The sequence below is a fragment of the Hemiscyllium ocellatum genome, chromosome 25 (assembly GCF_020745735.1).
Source record: "Hemiscyllium ocellatum isolate sHemOce1 chromosome 25, sHemOce1.pat.X.cur, whole genome shotgun sequence".
Classification (NCBI taxonomy): domain Eukaryota; kingdom Metazoa; phylum Chordata; class Chondrichthyes; order Orectolobiformes; family Hemiscylliidae; genus Hemiscyllium; species Hemiscyllium ocellatum.
In genome coordinates, this window is record NC_083425.1 from 54615120 (window position 1) to 54631472 (window position 16353).

The 16353-nt window shown below is 50.0% G+C and overlaps 1 protein-coding gene across 1 annotated transcript in view; it reads right to left on the minus strand.

Annotated features, from left to right (window-relative positions):
- Positions 1–3697: 3697 nt before the first annotated feature.
- The window catches only part of LOC132827871 (pre-mRNA splicing regulator USH1G-like), a 107517-nt gene continuing 94861 nt past the window's right edge, over positions 3698–16353 (minus strand). The window contains exon 2 of the mRNA XM_060844626.1: positions 3698–4922. Coding sequence (XP_060700609.1) covers positions 3698–4922 — 1225 coding nt within the window. The remainder of the gene's footprint in view (positions 4923–16353) is intronic.

The window sequence follows — 16353 nt, forward strand, 5'->3', positions numbered from 1 at the left end:
TACGCACACATGCACGCACACAGTCACACACACGTGCGCACACACACATGCACACACACTCACAATCAACCACACACACTCACACACACGTACACACACACTCTCATACACACACAGTCTCACACATATACACAAACGCACACACACTCATACACATGCATACACTCACACACACGCACTCAAACACACACCCACCCACACACATACACTCACACACACATGCACACACTCACAGACGCACACACTCACACTCACATACACACACAAACACTCACATACACACTCACATACACACACGCACACACAAACACACACTCACACACACATGCACGCACACACGCACACAGTCACACACACGTGCACACACACACGTACACACACACTCTCATAATCACCCACACACTCACACACACACGTACACACACACTCTCATACACACACAGTCTCACAGACATACACACACGCACACACACTCATACACATGCACACACTCACACACACACACTCAAACACACACACACCCACACACATACACTTACACACACATGCACTCACACACGCACTCGCACATGCACACGCACGCACACACTCACAGATGCACACACACTCACACTCACATACACACAAGCACATTCACATACACACTCACATACACACACACACACTCACACACTCGCACACTCACGCACTCACACACACTCACACTCAAACTCACAGACAGACACATACTCACACACTCACATGCACACGCACACACACACAAACACTCACATACACACATACACGCTCACACACACACACACACTCACGTACACTCACACACACACACTCACATACAGACACACACTCACGTACAGACACACACTCACATACATGCACACACACACATTCACATACACACACACACGCACGCACACACACTCACACGCACACACACATACAATTGCACACACATACACACACGCGCACACTCACACGCACGCACACACACATACACACGCGCACACACACACATGCACTCACATACGCACACACACTCACGCACACACTCACACACTCACATACACGTGCACGCACACACACATACACACACTCAGACAAAAACACACACTTACACACACATGCACGCACACAGTCACACACACATGCACACACACACTCACAATCACCCACACACACTCACACACACGTACACACACACTCTCTTACACACACTGTCTCACACACATACACAAATGCACGCACACACACTCATACACATGCACACACTCACACACACACACCCACCCACACACATACACTTACACACACACATACACACACTCACGTACACCCACGCACATACACGCACACACTCACAGATGCAAACAAATGAACACACACTCACACTCACATACACACACAAGCACACTCACATACACACTCACATACACACGCACACACACACGCACTCACACACACACTCATGCACTCACACACGCACACACTCGCACTCACACACACTCACACTCAAACTCACATACATACACACACTCGCATACACACACCGACACACATATACTTACACACGCACACGCACTCACACACACACTCACACACAGGCACACACACGCGCACACAGATGCACACACATGCACACACACACTCACACTCACATACACACACAAAAACACTCACATACGCACATACACACTCATATACACACGCACATGCACACAGACACGCACTGACACACACACTCACACACACACGCACACTCACACGCTCACACACTCACATACACACACACACTCAAAACTCATATACATTCACATACACACGCACACACGCACTCAGACACACACGCACACGCACATACACGCACTCACACACATGCACATACACAAGTATGCACTCACACACTCGCACTCACGCACACGTGAACACACACTCACACACACACACACATGCACTCACACACATGCACACACACTCACGCACTCACACACACACTCACACACACACACACTCAGGCATGCACACGCACACACACACACTCACACACACACTCACACACACACACTCACACACACACTCACACACACACTCACACACACACACACACACTCAGGCATGCACACACACACACTCACACACACACTCACACGCACACACTCACGCACATGGACTCACACACACATGCACACACGCACTTACACTCACACACACTCACATTCACACACACAAACACACACACACTCTCGCACACACACTCACACACACGCACACACTCACACACCCACATGCTCACACACACACGCTCACACACACACACACTCACACGCTCACACACATTCACTCTCACACACACACACACATGCTCACACACACACACACTCACATGCTCACACCCACACACGCACTCACACGCGCGCACACACACACACGCTCACACACACACACACACACACGCTCACAGACACACACACACGCTCACACACACACACTCACACGTTCACACACACAGACACGCTCACAGACACACACGCTCACACACACACACACGCTCACACACACACACTCACACACACACTCACACGCTCACACACACACACTCACACACACACACAAACACACACACATACACACACACACACACACACACACACACACAACATGGCTGCCCAGGAAAATTTAAGCACTACCACAAAAGCAGGTAAAGAGATTTGACAGCAGCTCAGGTTTGAGGCCTGGTTAAAATAGAATGGGAACTGTCTGGATTGCCAAGAGCTGGCAGTAGCTCAATGGATCGAATGGCCTCCTCACATGCTGTAATGACTGGATGTGATGTGATGAGTGAGACTCAGTGAGCGATTTCAGACAGTGGAGAATATTGAGAGTGAGGATTCAGCAATAGGATTTTATTAGGAAGGATAGAGCCTGTGAGCAGTCAGAGAATGGTTGCAAAACAGCAGATGGCCATTCATGCCATTGAGCTCGTGCTGGGAATAAGAATTATTGGCCAACTATGAATGTGTCATGAAAGAAAACCCCAACATGGAAAAGAAGGACATTATCATGGCACCGGGGGCTGACTGGGTCCGCTAGATATTTGGCAGTGTGGGCATCATCCTGACACACAGAGACAGAGACAGAGATAGACACAGACAAATGGAGACACAGACAGAGACACAGTAATGAACAGAGGCACGTGGTGCCACAGTGGTTGAGTGGTTAGCACTGCTGCCTCACAGCGCCAGGGACCCGGGTTCAATTCCAGCCTCAGACAACTGTCTGTGTGGAGTTTGTACATTCTCCCCGTGTCTGCGTGGGTTTCCTCCCATGGTCCTAAGTTGGACAGGGTTAGGTAAATTGGCTATGCTCAATTGCCCATAGTATCCAGGGATGTCTAGGTGAGGTGGGTTAGCCTTGGAAGATGTAAGAAGATAGTGTAAAGGGGTGGGTCTGGGTGGGAGGTTTCCAGTGACTTGCTGCAGACTCGATGGGCCAAATGGCCTGGTTCCACATTGTAAGGATTCTATTTAAAATTTACAGAGACACACACAGATGGAGTTGTTCTTACCTGACACATCCCTCCTTCAGGACACTGCTGTCACCCTCGATGCTCATTGGCTGCCAGTCAGATTGGTGTGAAGCTCCTGTCAGAAACAGCAGCCAGCGAGGGACCCCGGTCTCCCTGCTCACAATGGGGCCCCCCTCACAGGCTGGTGTCCTCCAGTTTGTCAGGCTGCTCAAGGGCCTGCTGTCTCCTCTGGACACCCTCCAGGATTTTCTTCCTGGGCCCCAGGGGGATGGCAATACTCTTCAGATCCTCGTCTGAACAGAGCACCAGAGCGTCGAGGTCAATCTGCTCCTTGCTGAAGACTGGCACCAACTCGGAGATGCTCAGGGAGGCCAGGAACGTTTCCAAGGGGCTACTGTCAACGTCAGGCTCAGGGCTCAGCTCCAGGCCCAGCCAAGATGATTGGTCCTCAGCCTCAGCGGCCTCCTGCAGACTCCGGGCACTGCCGATGCTGTCGTCCAGGCTGGGGGGGCGGCAAAGGCCTGGGGTCTGTTCCTCAGGGTCTGGCTCCTCCTCATCCCCCTGGCCTGAGCCCAGGCCTAGACCAAACAGCCCACCACTCGCATAGCTCCTCCGGAAGAGCAGAGTGCCCAGACCGGGCCTGTTGAAGAGGGACTCGTGTCCAGAGTCAGTGCTGACCTCGGAGCCGGCAGCCTCTGTAGGGCCTAGGCCTGGCTCGCTGGCTCCGTCGGGGCTGAACATGTCCCGGATGTTGCGGCGGCTGTTACCCCGGGGACTGGAATGCTGCCCAGGTGGCCTGACTGACATCACCTCACTGCTGAGCTGCAGGCCTGAGAGCGAGCGGACACTCCTCCGACCGTCCTCCGACACCTTGAAGGTTCCCTCCGCCTGCTTCCTCCTCTCCAGCCTCCTCTGTATCTTGCTCTTGCCCCCCTTGGCAGTGGCCGAAGCCGAGGGCCCGAGTGAGTAAGGCCCCGAGGCCAGGCCCTGAAGCCTGCGGCCTAGGCTGCTGCCACTGGCGAAGCTGGAGAAGCTGACGGTGTCCGAGGTGTCCAAAGTCTCCCTCCTGTGCCTTTTCTCCATCCGGCGGCGGTGTCTCTCCTGTAGCTTGGCGCATTCCTTGATGCGTTTGTCCGCCTCACGGAAGGCCCTGCGCTTCAGTTTGCTCACCAACTTTGGATTGAGCTGGGTCTGCTTGGCAGCAATGGAGTCCAGGTAGCGGATACACTCCATGTGGCTCTTCATGGCTGCCATGTCTAGCGGCGTGTGGTAGTCATTGTCCAGGCACCAGATGTTTGCACCAAATGACACCAGGAAAGATAGCAGGTTCAGGTGCCCATGGGCAGCTGCCAGGTGAAGGGGTGCATTCCCCCAGATGTCACATTTGTCAGGGTCGCCACTGGAGAAAACACAACAGAGAGAGAGCGAGAGAGAGAGAGAGAGAGAGAGACGTTGTCAGTCACCAGTGGTGCTTTTTGGGGTGGCCGGCACAGTGAGCTGGTATTCACTCTCTCCTTCCCACACCCATTCCAACATCATTCCGGGATCTTCAATCACTCTTCCAAACTTCAGTGGAAACAAGCCCAGTCTGTCCAACTTTTCCTCATGAGGATCACTTACTCATTCCAGCTGTCTAGGTACAAACCTCCTCTGAACCATCTCCAACACATTTACATCATACTGTAAATAGGGAGCCCGAAACAGATTCGAAAAGTGCTCTCACCCTGTGTAACTGATGTCTAACCTGCCTCAATTCAATCCCTCATGAAATACAGGATGGCATCCCATGAACCTGTTGAATTACTCACTGTATCTGCACACTAACACTCACAAAAGAACACAAAAATCCCTCTGCACCTCGGAGTTCTGCAGACATTCTCCATTTAAGTAGTATTTTGATTTTATAATAGGTGCGTATCTAAAAGACAGGTGTGTAATGTGCAGGTGTGTAATGTTGGGTGCATACCAGGCCAGTTTATAGCAAACGAGTGTGTCGCAGTTACATGTAATGGACAGGTGAATACCAAATGTTCAGTTTAACACATAGGTGTGTAATGGCTTTGTGTATAACATGCAAGTGTGTGTGTGTGTGTGTGTGTGTGTGTGTGTGTGTGTGTGTGTGTGTGTGTGTGTGTGTGTGTGTGTTTTAGAAATGTGCAGATGTAAAAAGCGTGGCTGTGTAATGAACTAATTTGTAACTGGTGGTTATATATAACAATTGAGTGTGTTAAAAATGGAGATATTAGGTACAGGTTTAAACTGGCCAGGTGTATTAACTAGCAGTTATATAACAGTGTGCTTATGACAGACAGAGAAACAAATAGAGATTGCTGGAGAAACTCATAGCTCTGGCAGCATCTGTGGAGACAAAACAGAGTTAACATTTTGGGTCAAGTGACCCTTCTACAGAACTGACATTAACTTTGTCTCCACTGATACTGCCAGACCTGCTGATTTTCTCCAACAATTTCTGATTTTCAACATCCAGACCCCTTTTATTTTGGTTCCATCATAGAGTCACATAGCATGGAAACAGACCCTTTGGCCCATCTCCATGTTCCCAAACTAAGCTAGTCCCACTTGCCAGCATTTGGCCCATATCCCTCTAAACCCTTCCCACTCCTGTAGCTGTCCACATGTCTTCTGTCAAAAGGAAGAAGGAGGCGTATGTAAAGATAAGATGTGAAGGCTCAGGTAGGGTGCTTGAGAGTTACAGGTTAGCCAGGAAAAACGTAAAGAGAGAGCTAAGGAGAGCCAGGAGGGAACATGAGAAGTCTTTGGCAGGTAGGATCAAGGAAAACCTTTCTATAGATATATCAGGAATAAATGAATGACCAGGGTAAGCTCCTGATGCAGGGCTTTTGCCTGAAATATCTATTTTCCTGCTCCTCAGATTCTGCTTGACCTGCTGTGCTTTTCCAGCACCACTCTATTCTAGGGTAAGATTAGAGCCAGTCAAGGACAGTAATGGGAAGCTGTGTGTGGAGTCCGAAGAGATAGGAGAGGTGCTAAAGGAATATCTTTTTGTCAGTATTCACACAGAAGAAAGACAGTGTTGATGAGGAGAATACTGAGAAACAGGCTACTAGACTAGGTAGGATTGGGGTTCACAAGGAGCAGGGATTAACAATTCTACAAAGTCTGAAAATAGATCAGCCCCCTGGGACGGATGGGATTTATCCTAGGATTCTCTGGGAAGCCAGGGAGGAGATTGCTGAGCCTTTGGCTTTGATCTTAATGTTGTCATTGTCTACAGGAATAGTACCAGAAGAGTGCAGGAGAGTAATCGTTGTCCCCTTGTTCAAGAAAAGGGAGTAGAGACAACCCTGGTAATTATAGACGAGTGAGCCTTACTTCGGTTGTGGGTAAAATGTTGGAAAAGGTTATAAGAGAAAGGATTTATTATCACTGAGAGAGGAATAAGTTGATTCGGGATAGTCAACACAGTTTTGTGAAGGATAGGTCATGCCTCACAAATCTTATTGAGTTCTTTGAGATGGTGACCAAACAGGTGGATGAGGGTAAAGAAGTTGATATAATGTAGATGGATTTCAGCAAAACGTTTGGTAAAGTTCCCCACAATAGGCTACTGCAAAAAATACAGAGGCATGGGATTGAGGGCGGTTTAGCAGTTTGGATCAGACATTGGCTAGCTGAAGGAAGACAGAAGGTGGTGGTTGATGGGAAATGTTTCATCCTGGAGTTCAGTTACTAGTGGTGTACCGCAAGGATCTGTTTTGGGACCATTGCTGTGTGTCATTTTCATGAATGACCTGGATGAGGGTGTAGAAGGATGGGTTAGTAAATGTGTGGATGACACTAAAATTGGTGGAGTTGTTGGACAGTGGTGGCTAGCAGAAGGGGACACAGCTTTAAATTGAGGGGTGATAGATATAGGACAGAAGCCAGAGGTAGGTTCTTTACTCAGAGTAGTAGTAAAAGTGTGGAATGCACTGCCTGAAAAAGGAGCAGACTTACCAACATTAAAGGACATTTAAATGATCATTGGGTAAACATATGGATGAGGATGGAATAGTGTAGATGGGCTTCAGATTGGTTTCACAGGTCGATGCAACATTGAGGGCCGAAGGGCCTGTACTGTGCTGTAATGTTCTATGTTCTAAATGTTGTAACTGTACTTGCATCTCCTATTCCCTTTGGCAGCTTGTACACATTTCCCCTGGAGACCATTGGGTCCTCTTATACATCTTTACTTTGATCTTGTAGTTTAATAAAAGGCTTTTCCCTCAAATATAAAATTCAACAATTATTCAGAAAGAGGGTCAATCGTTTTGGGGACGAATAAATAATATCACCAGCTTCCCGTGGGAAATTTTCCACTTAGTTGCTGTGGGTATCATTGTGCAGATCCCTCATTGGCACAGCTGTGGTCTAGTGACCATGTTTTACAGTGCGCCACATTAATTGAAATATTTCCTCCATTTCTCGGCTCAGAAAAGTATCATAAATTGCTGCAAGGCCAAAATTAACATACTCATGTAACGGAGATGTATGGGAGGGTATAGAACAGACTGAAAATGTGTTGCTGGAAAAGCGCAGCCGGTCAGGCAGCATCCAAGGAGCAGGAGAATCGACGTTTCGGGCTCCTGAATCCTGAAGAAGGGCTCATGCCCGAAACGTCGATTCTCCTGCTCCTTGGATGCTGCCTGACCTGCTGCGCTTTTCTAGCAACACATTTTCAGCTCAGATCTCCAGCATCTGCAGACCTCACTTTCTCCTATAGAACAGACTGGTGTATAACAGGTGATGAGAGATTCTATAACAAGTGGAATAGGAATGTGTGTAATGTGGGTGTACATAACAAACTATTTCGTGGCCATGGGTATGAAATAGCCTGGTGTCTAACAGACTGATTGATAGACTTTGTTGAAATGGGTGGATGTATATCTTCTCTGTAGCCAGAGATGTTATCACGCACCTTCCCACCATCAAAATCATTGTGACTTATTTTTGTGATTTTGTTTTCAACTATTATTCACCAGCAGTTAAAAACTGCTGTGTAGCCAAATCAATATTCAAATGCAAAGCCCGTTGAAGACAACGCAAACCATCAATAGTGAAGGGGGGGGATGGAGGGGTAAGGACAGATGAAAGGGGCAAAATTAAAATGGAGTTGGAGGGGCTGATGAAGCTCTGTATCCCCCTGGTGGACACTGCGTGCTCTTCTCCAAGGACACCCGGGCTTGAATGTAACCAGGGATGAGGGGCAGGCAGTCGGCAGGGGACTCTCCCCCCCCCCCCCACTAACCCTCCCCTCACCCAGTCCATGGCCACTGCTGGGACCTGTTATTGGCCTGCCCCAAGAGGAGATCCTCCAACCTGGCCACATCCCCTCTGCACTGGGCGCCCAAAGGTCAGGAACATGGGGCTGACATGCAACTAAAACCACAAATAAAGTCAAAGGGAGTGCAAACACCCACAGAGCTCTCGAGGATAGTGGAATCAGGAGTTATGGAGATAAGGCAGGAACAGGATACTGATTAGTAATGATCAGCCATGATCATATTGAATGGCGGTGCAGGTTCAAAGGGCTGAATGGCCTACTCCTGCACCTATTGGCTATTGTCTATTGTCTAACACAACACGCACATGAACCACGGACTCCACAGCACCGCAAAATAAAGAGTTTGGCTGGGAGCCCAGTCAGGTGTGGCACCGTGGCTCAGTGGTTAGAACTGTTGCCTCACAGTGCCAGGGACCCGGGTTCGATTCCAGCCTCGTCCTTGAAAGTGGAGTCGCAGGTGGATAGGATAGTGAAGGCAGCGTTTGGGATGCTTTCCTTTATTGGTCAGAGTATTGAGTACAGGAGTTGGGAGGTCAAGTTGCAGATTTACAGGACATTGGTTAGGCCACTGTTGGAATATTGTGTGCAATTCTGGTCTCCTTCCTATCGGTAAGATGTTGCGAAACTTGAAAGGGTTCAGAAAAGATTTACAGGGATATTGTCAGGGTTGGAGGATCTGAGCTACAGAGAGAGGTTGAGCAGGCTGGGGCTGTTTTCCCTGGAGTGTTGGAGGCTAAGGGGTGACCTTATAGAGGTTTATAAAATCATGAGGGGCATGGATAGGATAAATAGACAAAGTCTTTTCCCTGGGGTCGGGGAGTCCAGAACTAGAGAGCATAGGTTTAAGGTGAGAGGGTTTTTCATACAGAGGGTGGTATGTGTATGGAACGAGCTGCCAGAGAATGTGGTGGAGACTGGTACAATTGCAACATTTATTAAGAGGCATTTGGATGGGTATATGAATAAGAAGGGTTTGGAGGGATATGGGCCGGGTGCTGGCAGGTGGGACTAGATTGGGTTGGGATATCTGGTCGGCATGGACAGGTTGGACTAAAGGCTCTGTTACCATGCTGTACATCTCTATGACTCCCAGTGTCTGTGTGGGTTTCCTCCGGGTGCTTTGGTTTCCTCCCACAGTCCAAGAATGTGCATGCTCAGTGAATTGGCCATGTTAAATTACCCGTAGCGTTCAGGGATGTGTAGGTTAGGTACATTAATTGGGGTAAATGTAGTGTAATAGGGAATGGGTTTGGGTGGGATATCCTTCGGAGGGTGGGTGTAGACATGTTGGGTCGAAGGGCCTGATTCCACACAGTAGGGATTCTATGTAGGTGCACAATGGGAGGGTGTTTATAACAAACGGGTGGGTGTGCTATTGGCAGTTGTATAGACAGTGATATAACGAATGGATGTGTATCATGTGGATGTAGATGTGCAATGGATGGATGTCTAACAGGTGAACCAAAGCACTCTCAAACAAACACATTCACCCTGAGCCATAGAAGGAGATGGTTGTAGAATGATCACCAGTTCTAGAATGTCTGGAACAAAGACAAGGGTCCAGGGTCCGGGTAGGCTGGGGGTGGGGGAATTTCCAGAGCTTCGGGCCCCAGGCAACTGAGGGCAGAGCTGCCCAATTGCGAGAGTTCAAATCCAGCCATCGCCAGACTGGAATTAGAGCAGTGCAGATCTATCAGAGAGCTGTGGGGCTGGGGAGAGATTATAGAGACACGGAGGGGTTTAGGCCGTGGAGAAATTTGAAACCAACAAAGTGAATTTTAAAATGACTGATAATTATTTGACTGGAAGCCAATATAAGTGAGTGAGCACAGGGGCGAGAGGGGATTGGGATTCAGTCAGAGTTAAGACACAGACCGCAGAGGTTTGGTCAGGCTCAGGTGTATGGGCAGGGGGAGGTTGTGGGGTGGTGGGGTGGACCAGTGGATAGGAATAGTTGAGTCTAAAGGCGATGAAGACTGGGAGTGAAGTCAGGTGATGTTCTGGTGGTGGATACTGGTAGGTGTTGAGATATGGTGTGAATATGAGACCCTGGATCCAATGAGCCATAGAGAGTGTCAGTTGGTTAACTTAGTCTGAGCTTGTTACCGGGGGAGAGGGATGGTGTTGGCAGGTAGGTTGTGAGGTTTCTCCGACCAACAAAGCAGATATCCGATCCCTTAATGCCGTGTGTATTTTTGTGGGAGTTTGTTGTGTACAAGCCAGCTGTTGAATTGCCCACATTTCCCTTCACTTGGAGTGTCCTGAGGTTGGGATCGGTGCGATGGAAATGCGAGTTCTTCCCTCATGACAATCAATGTTTTCCCTTCATTCCGTTCAGGCTGAGGGACCTCCTGCCGGGTGGGGTCTTTAAAATGTCACTTCCTCAGGTACCTCAGGGAGCCACAGCAAAGCAATAATTCATGCCCTTCGTTCCTCAATGAATTATTTAGCCCGCACATAGGGAGGAAACCAAGCAGCACAAGTAAATAGGTCTGTCTCGAGTAGGTACAAAGCAGGGCTATCTCTCTTAGAGATCAGAGCCATTGTTAGTTAGTCTGTAATAAGTGACCTCTCTGGTCGTCCTTACCTTATGTTTACCTCCATGAACATAAGCTCTTGCTTGTAATAATGCTCTTGTGTCACCAAAGATCAGGGATTATGAGGAGTCAGATAACATTGAGTTATAATGGGATGGCAAACAATATTTGACTGCAGCCCATTTGAATACACGCAGTCTGTGTCTTTTGTTTGGCCCTTCAAACCCAATCGAGTTTTGACACAGAGCTCTTGCAGTACACAACTTTCTCAACAAAATGGTCCCCTGGGAAAGCAGGGGCTGATGGGCCACTTGCCCATGTTCAGTCAGCTGAGCGATAGCCCGCTACAGGTTAAAGAAAAGCCAAGGGAGGGTCAGCTATCTCATGCCTTATTGTGTGAAATTTAATACAAGCCACTGGGAGTAGGGTTTCTGAGAGTCCAGAGACTCTGCAGGGAATCTGATCCTCAGCTCTGAATGCAATTCGAGTCCATGCCCTGATCAACATGACTCATTGCGACTGCAGTCAGACTCTCTGTCCCTCACCTCCTCTCTTTGCGTTCACTCATCAGAATGAGGCCCCAGGCTCCACCAAAAGCAGCAGGCCCTCGCTGGATCACTGCTATTCTGCTCATCTTCATGTCAAACATGTGCTGCAGCCTACCCACTGCCTTTGGAGACAACAGTCTTGATGTTGGGTAACCCACTGGGCTATTATACAAGTATTTTTGAATTAAAAATTAAATATTAAATTAAAAATACACAAGTATTTTTAAATTCATTCCTGGGATGAGGGTGTCACTGGCCTTATTGTTCCTGCCCATCCTGAACTGCCAAACACATCACTGTGGGTCTAGAGTCACATGTAGGCCAGACCAGGGAAGGATGGCTGTTTCCTTCCCTAAAGGGAATTAGTGAACCAGGTGGGGTTTTTTCCTGACAATAGACAATGGATTCAGGGTCATCATCGGACTGTTAATCACAGATTTGTTTTTTTGAACCTCAAATCCCACCATCTGCCTTGCAGGATTCAAACTCCAGTCCCCACAACGTTGCCTGGGTCTCTGGATTAACAGTCCAGCAATAATACCATTAAACCATCACCTCCTATGTTGCCTGCAAGCCAAACACAGACAGGTCTGAATTGGTAAGGAGTAATGGCTGGAGGCTGATGACGAGGTGAGATCTTAAGAGTTAAAAGATGACTCCAATCTGTGTCTAACAGTGGGAGAATGGGACACCTGGAAACACTGGGTTTTAATACAGTCTACTGCCACATAGAGACTAAATACTCAAACTGACACAGCGGAATAGATTGTCGACATGTTACCCAGGGTTTCAATTGGCAATGTGGATCTGTTTCTCACATCCCTGGGACACCTCAAAGAGCAGGACAACCACCAATTCAAATGTAGACATTGTTGTAACATTGACGAATGCGCAGCAAGAACACCTAACTAACACCTACCCCAGTGAGGCCTGTGTAACTGAGGGAACTGGGGATGGCTGTCTGTCAGAATGGGATATGACTGATCACCGGAGAAGCTCATAAGGCAGAGCCAGTGTTGCTAATGCTGACACTGGGTAAGAAACATATTGGGCAGAAAGTCATGATCAACCAGCCAGCTTACCACTCCATTACTCATTATTAATCTCACCACAGCTCACCACAGTTATTGAAGAAAGATTTTTAAAGAAAAGTTTGCATTTACAAAGCACCTTTGATGACTGTAGGAGGTCACAAGCTGCTTCACAGCCAGTTAAACAACGATGGAAGAGCTTCACGTGAGGACAATCAGAGTCTGTGCTTTTTCGCTTCACTGCATGTCATCCTGACAGTGCGGCACTCCCTCAGCACTGACCCTCCGACACTGCGGAGCTCCCACAGTACTGATCCTCTGACAGTGCGGCACTCCCTCAGTACTGACCCTCCGACAGAGCAGCACTCCCTCAGCACTGACCCTCTGACAGTGCAGCACTCCTTCAGTACTGACCCTCTGACAGAGCAGCACTCCCTCAGCACTGACCCTCCGACAGTGCAGCACTCCCTCAGTGCTGACCATCTGACGGTGCAGCACTCCCTCAGTGCTGACCCTCTGACAGTGCAGTACTCCCTCAGTACTGACCCTCCAACAGTGCCGCAATCTCTCAGTACAGACCCTCTGACACTGTGGCACTCACTCAGTACTGACCGTCTAACAGAGTGGCACTCCCTCAGTACTGACCATCCAACAATGTGGCACTCCTTCAGTACTGACCCTCTGACAGTGCGGCACTCCCTCAGTACTGGCCATCCAGCAATGCAGCACTCCCACAGTACTGACGTTCAGACAGAGCGGTGCTTCCTCAGTACTGATCCTTTGACAGTGCAGCAATCCCTCAGTATAGATCATCCGACAGTGCGGCACTCCCTCAGTACTGGCTCTCTGACAGTGCGACACTCCCTCAGCACTGACCCTCTGACAGTGCGGCACTCCTTCAGTACTGACCATCCAACAGTGCGGCACTCCCTCAGTACTGACCCTCTGACAGTGCAGCACTCCCTCAGCACTAACCATTCGACAGTGCGGCACTCCCTCGGTACTGACCATCCAACAGTGCCACAGACCCTCAGCACTGACCCTTTGACAGTGCAGCACTCCCTCAGCACTGACCCTCTGAAAATGCAGCACTCCCTCAGGACAGCCCCTCTGACAGTGCGGCGCTCCCTCAGTATTGACCCTCTGACAGAGCAGCCCACCCTCAGCACTGACCCTCCAACAGTGCAGCATGCCCTCAGTACTGACCCTCGAACAGTGCCGCAGTCCGTCAGTACTGACCCTCTGACAGTGTAGTACTCGCTCAGCACTGACGCTCTGACAGTGCGGCACTCCCTCAGTACTGCCCCTCTGACAGTGTGGCACTCCCTCAGAACTGACCCTCTGACACTGCCCACCTCCTCAGCACTGACCGTCGAACATTGCGCCGCTCCCTCAGTACTGACCCTCTGACAGTGCGGTACTTCCTCAGCACTGACCCTCTGACGGTGCAGCACTCCATCAGTACTGACCCTCTGATAGTGCAGCATTTCCTCAGTCCTGACCCTCTGACAGTGCAACAGTCCCTCAGCATTGACCCTCTGTCAGTACAGCACACCCTCAGTACTGACTCTCTTACAATGGGGCTCTAGGTCAACACTGACCCTCCAAATGTGCGCCACTCCCTCAGTACTGACCCTGTGTCGGTGCAACACTCCCTCAGTACTGACCCACCCATAGTGCAGCACTCCATCTGTACTGACCATCTGACAGTGCAGCACTCCCTCAGTACGGATGCTCTGACAGTGCAGCCCTCCATCAGTACTGACCCTCTGGCAGTGCAGTACTCACTCAGTACTGACCCATCGGCAGTGCGGCACTCACTCAGTACTGACCCTCTGACAGTGTGGCACTCCCTCTGTACTGACCATCCAACAGCGCAGTACTCCCTAAGTACGGACCCTCTGACAGTGCGGCGCTCCCTCGGTACTGACACTCCAACACTGCAAAACTCCCTCAGTAATGACCCTCAGACAGTGCGGCCCTCCCTCAGTGCTGACCCTCTGACAATGCAGCACTCCCTCAGTAATGACCCTTTGACTGTGTGGCACTCCCCCAGCACTGACCCTCTGACAGTGCAGCACACCCTCAGTATAGACCCTCCAACTGTGCGGCACTGGCTCAGCACTGACCCTCTGATACTGCAGCATTCCCTCAGTCCTGACCCTCTGACAGTGCAGCACTCCCTCAGTACTGGCCATCCAACAATGCAGCACTCTCACAGTACTGACGTTCAGACAGAGCGGTGCTTCCTCAGTACTGATCCTTTCACAGTGCAGCACTCCCTCAGTCCTGTCCCTCTGTCAGTGCAGCACTCCCTCAGTATAGATCATCTGACAGTGCGGCACTCCCTCAGTACTGACCATTCGACAGTGCGGCACTCCCTCAGTGCTGACCCTCTGACAGTGTAGTACTCCCTCAGTACTGACCCTCACACAGTGCGGCGCTTCCTCAGTACTGACCATCCGACAGTGCCACAGACCCTCAGTACTGACCCTTTGACAGTGCGGCACTCCCTCAGTACTGACCCTCTGAAAATGCAGCACTCCCTCTGTACTGATCCTCTGACAGTGCAGCACTCCCTCAGCACTGACCCTCTGAAAATGCAGCACTCCCTCTGTACTGACCCTCTGACAGTGCAACACTCCCTCAGGACAGCCCCTCTGACAGTGTGGCACTTCCTCAGGACTGACCCTCCGACACTGCCCACCTCCTCAGCACGGACCGTCCAACATTGCGGCGCTCCCTCAGTATTGACCCTCTGACAGAGCAGCCCACCCTCAGCACTGACCCTCCAACAGTGCAGCATGCCCTCAGTACTGACCCTCGAACAGTGTCGCAGTCCATCAGTACTGACCCTCTGACAGTGTAGTACTCGCTCAGCACTGACGCTCTGACAGTGTAGTACTCGCTCAGCACTGACAATCTGACAGTGTGGCACTCCCTCAGAACTGACCCTCTGACACTGCCCACCTCCTCAGCACTGACCGTCGAACATTGCGCCGCTCCCTCAGTACTGACCCTCTGACAGTGCGGTACTTCCTCAGCACTGACCCTCTGACGGTGCAGCACTCCATCAGCACTGACCGCCAACAGTGCGGCACCCCCTCAGTACTGACCCTCTGATAGTGCAGCATTTCCTCAGTCCTGAGCCTCTGACAGTGCAGCACTCCCTCAGTACTGACCCTCTGACAGTGCAACAGTCCCTCAGCATTGACCCTCTGTCAGTACAGCACACCCTCAGTACTGACTCTCTTACAATGGGGCTCTCGGTCAACACTGACCCTCCAAATGTGCGCCACTCCCTCAGTACTGACCCTGTGTCGGTGCAACACTCCCTCAGTACTGACCCACCAATAGTGCAGCACTCCATCTGTACTGACCATCTGACAGTGCAGCACTCCCTCAGTAC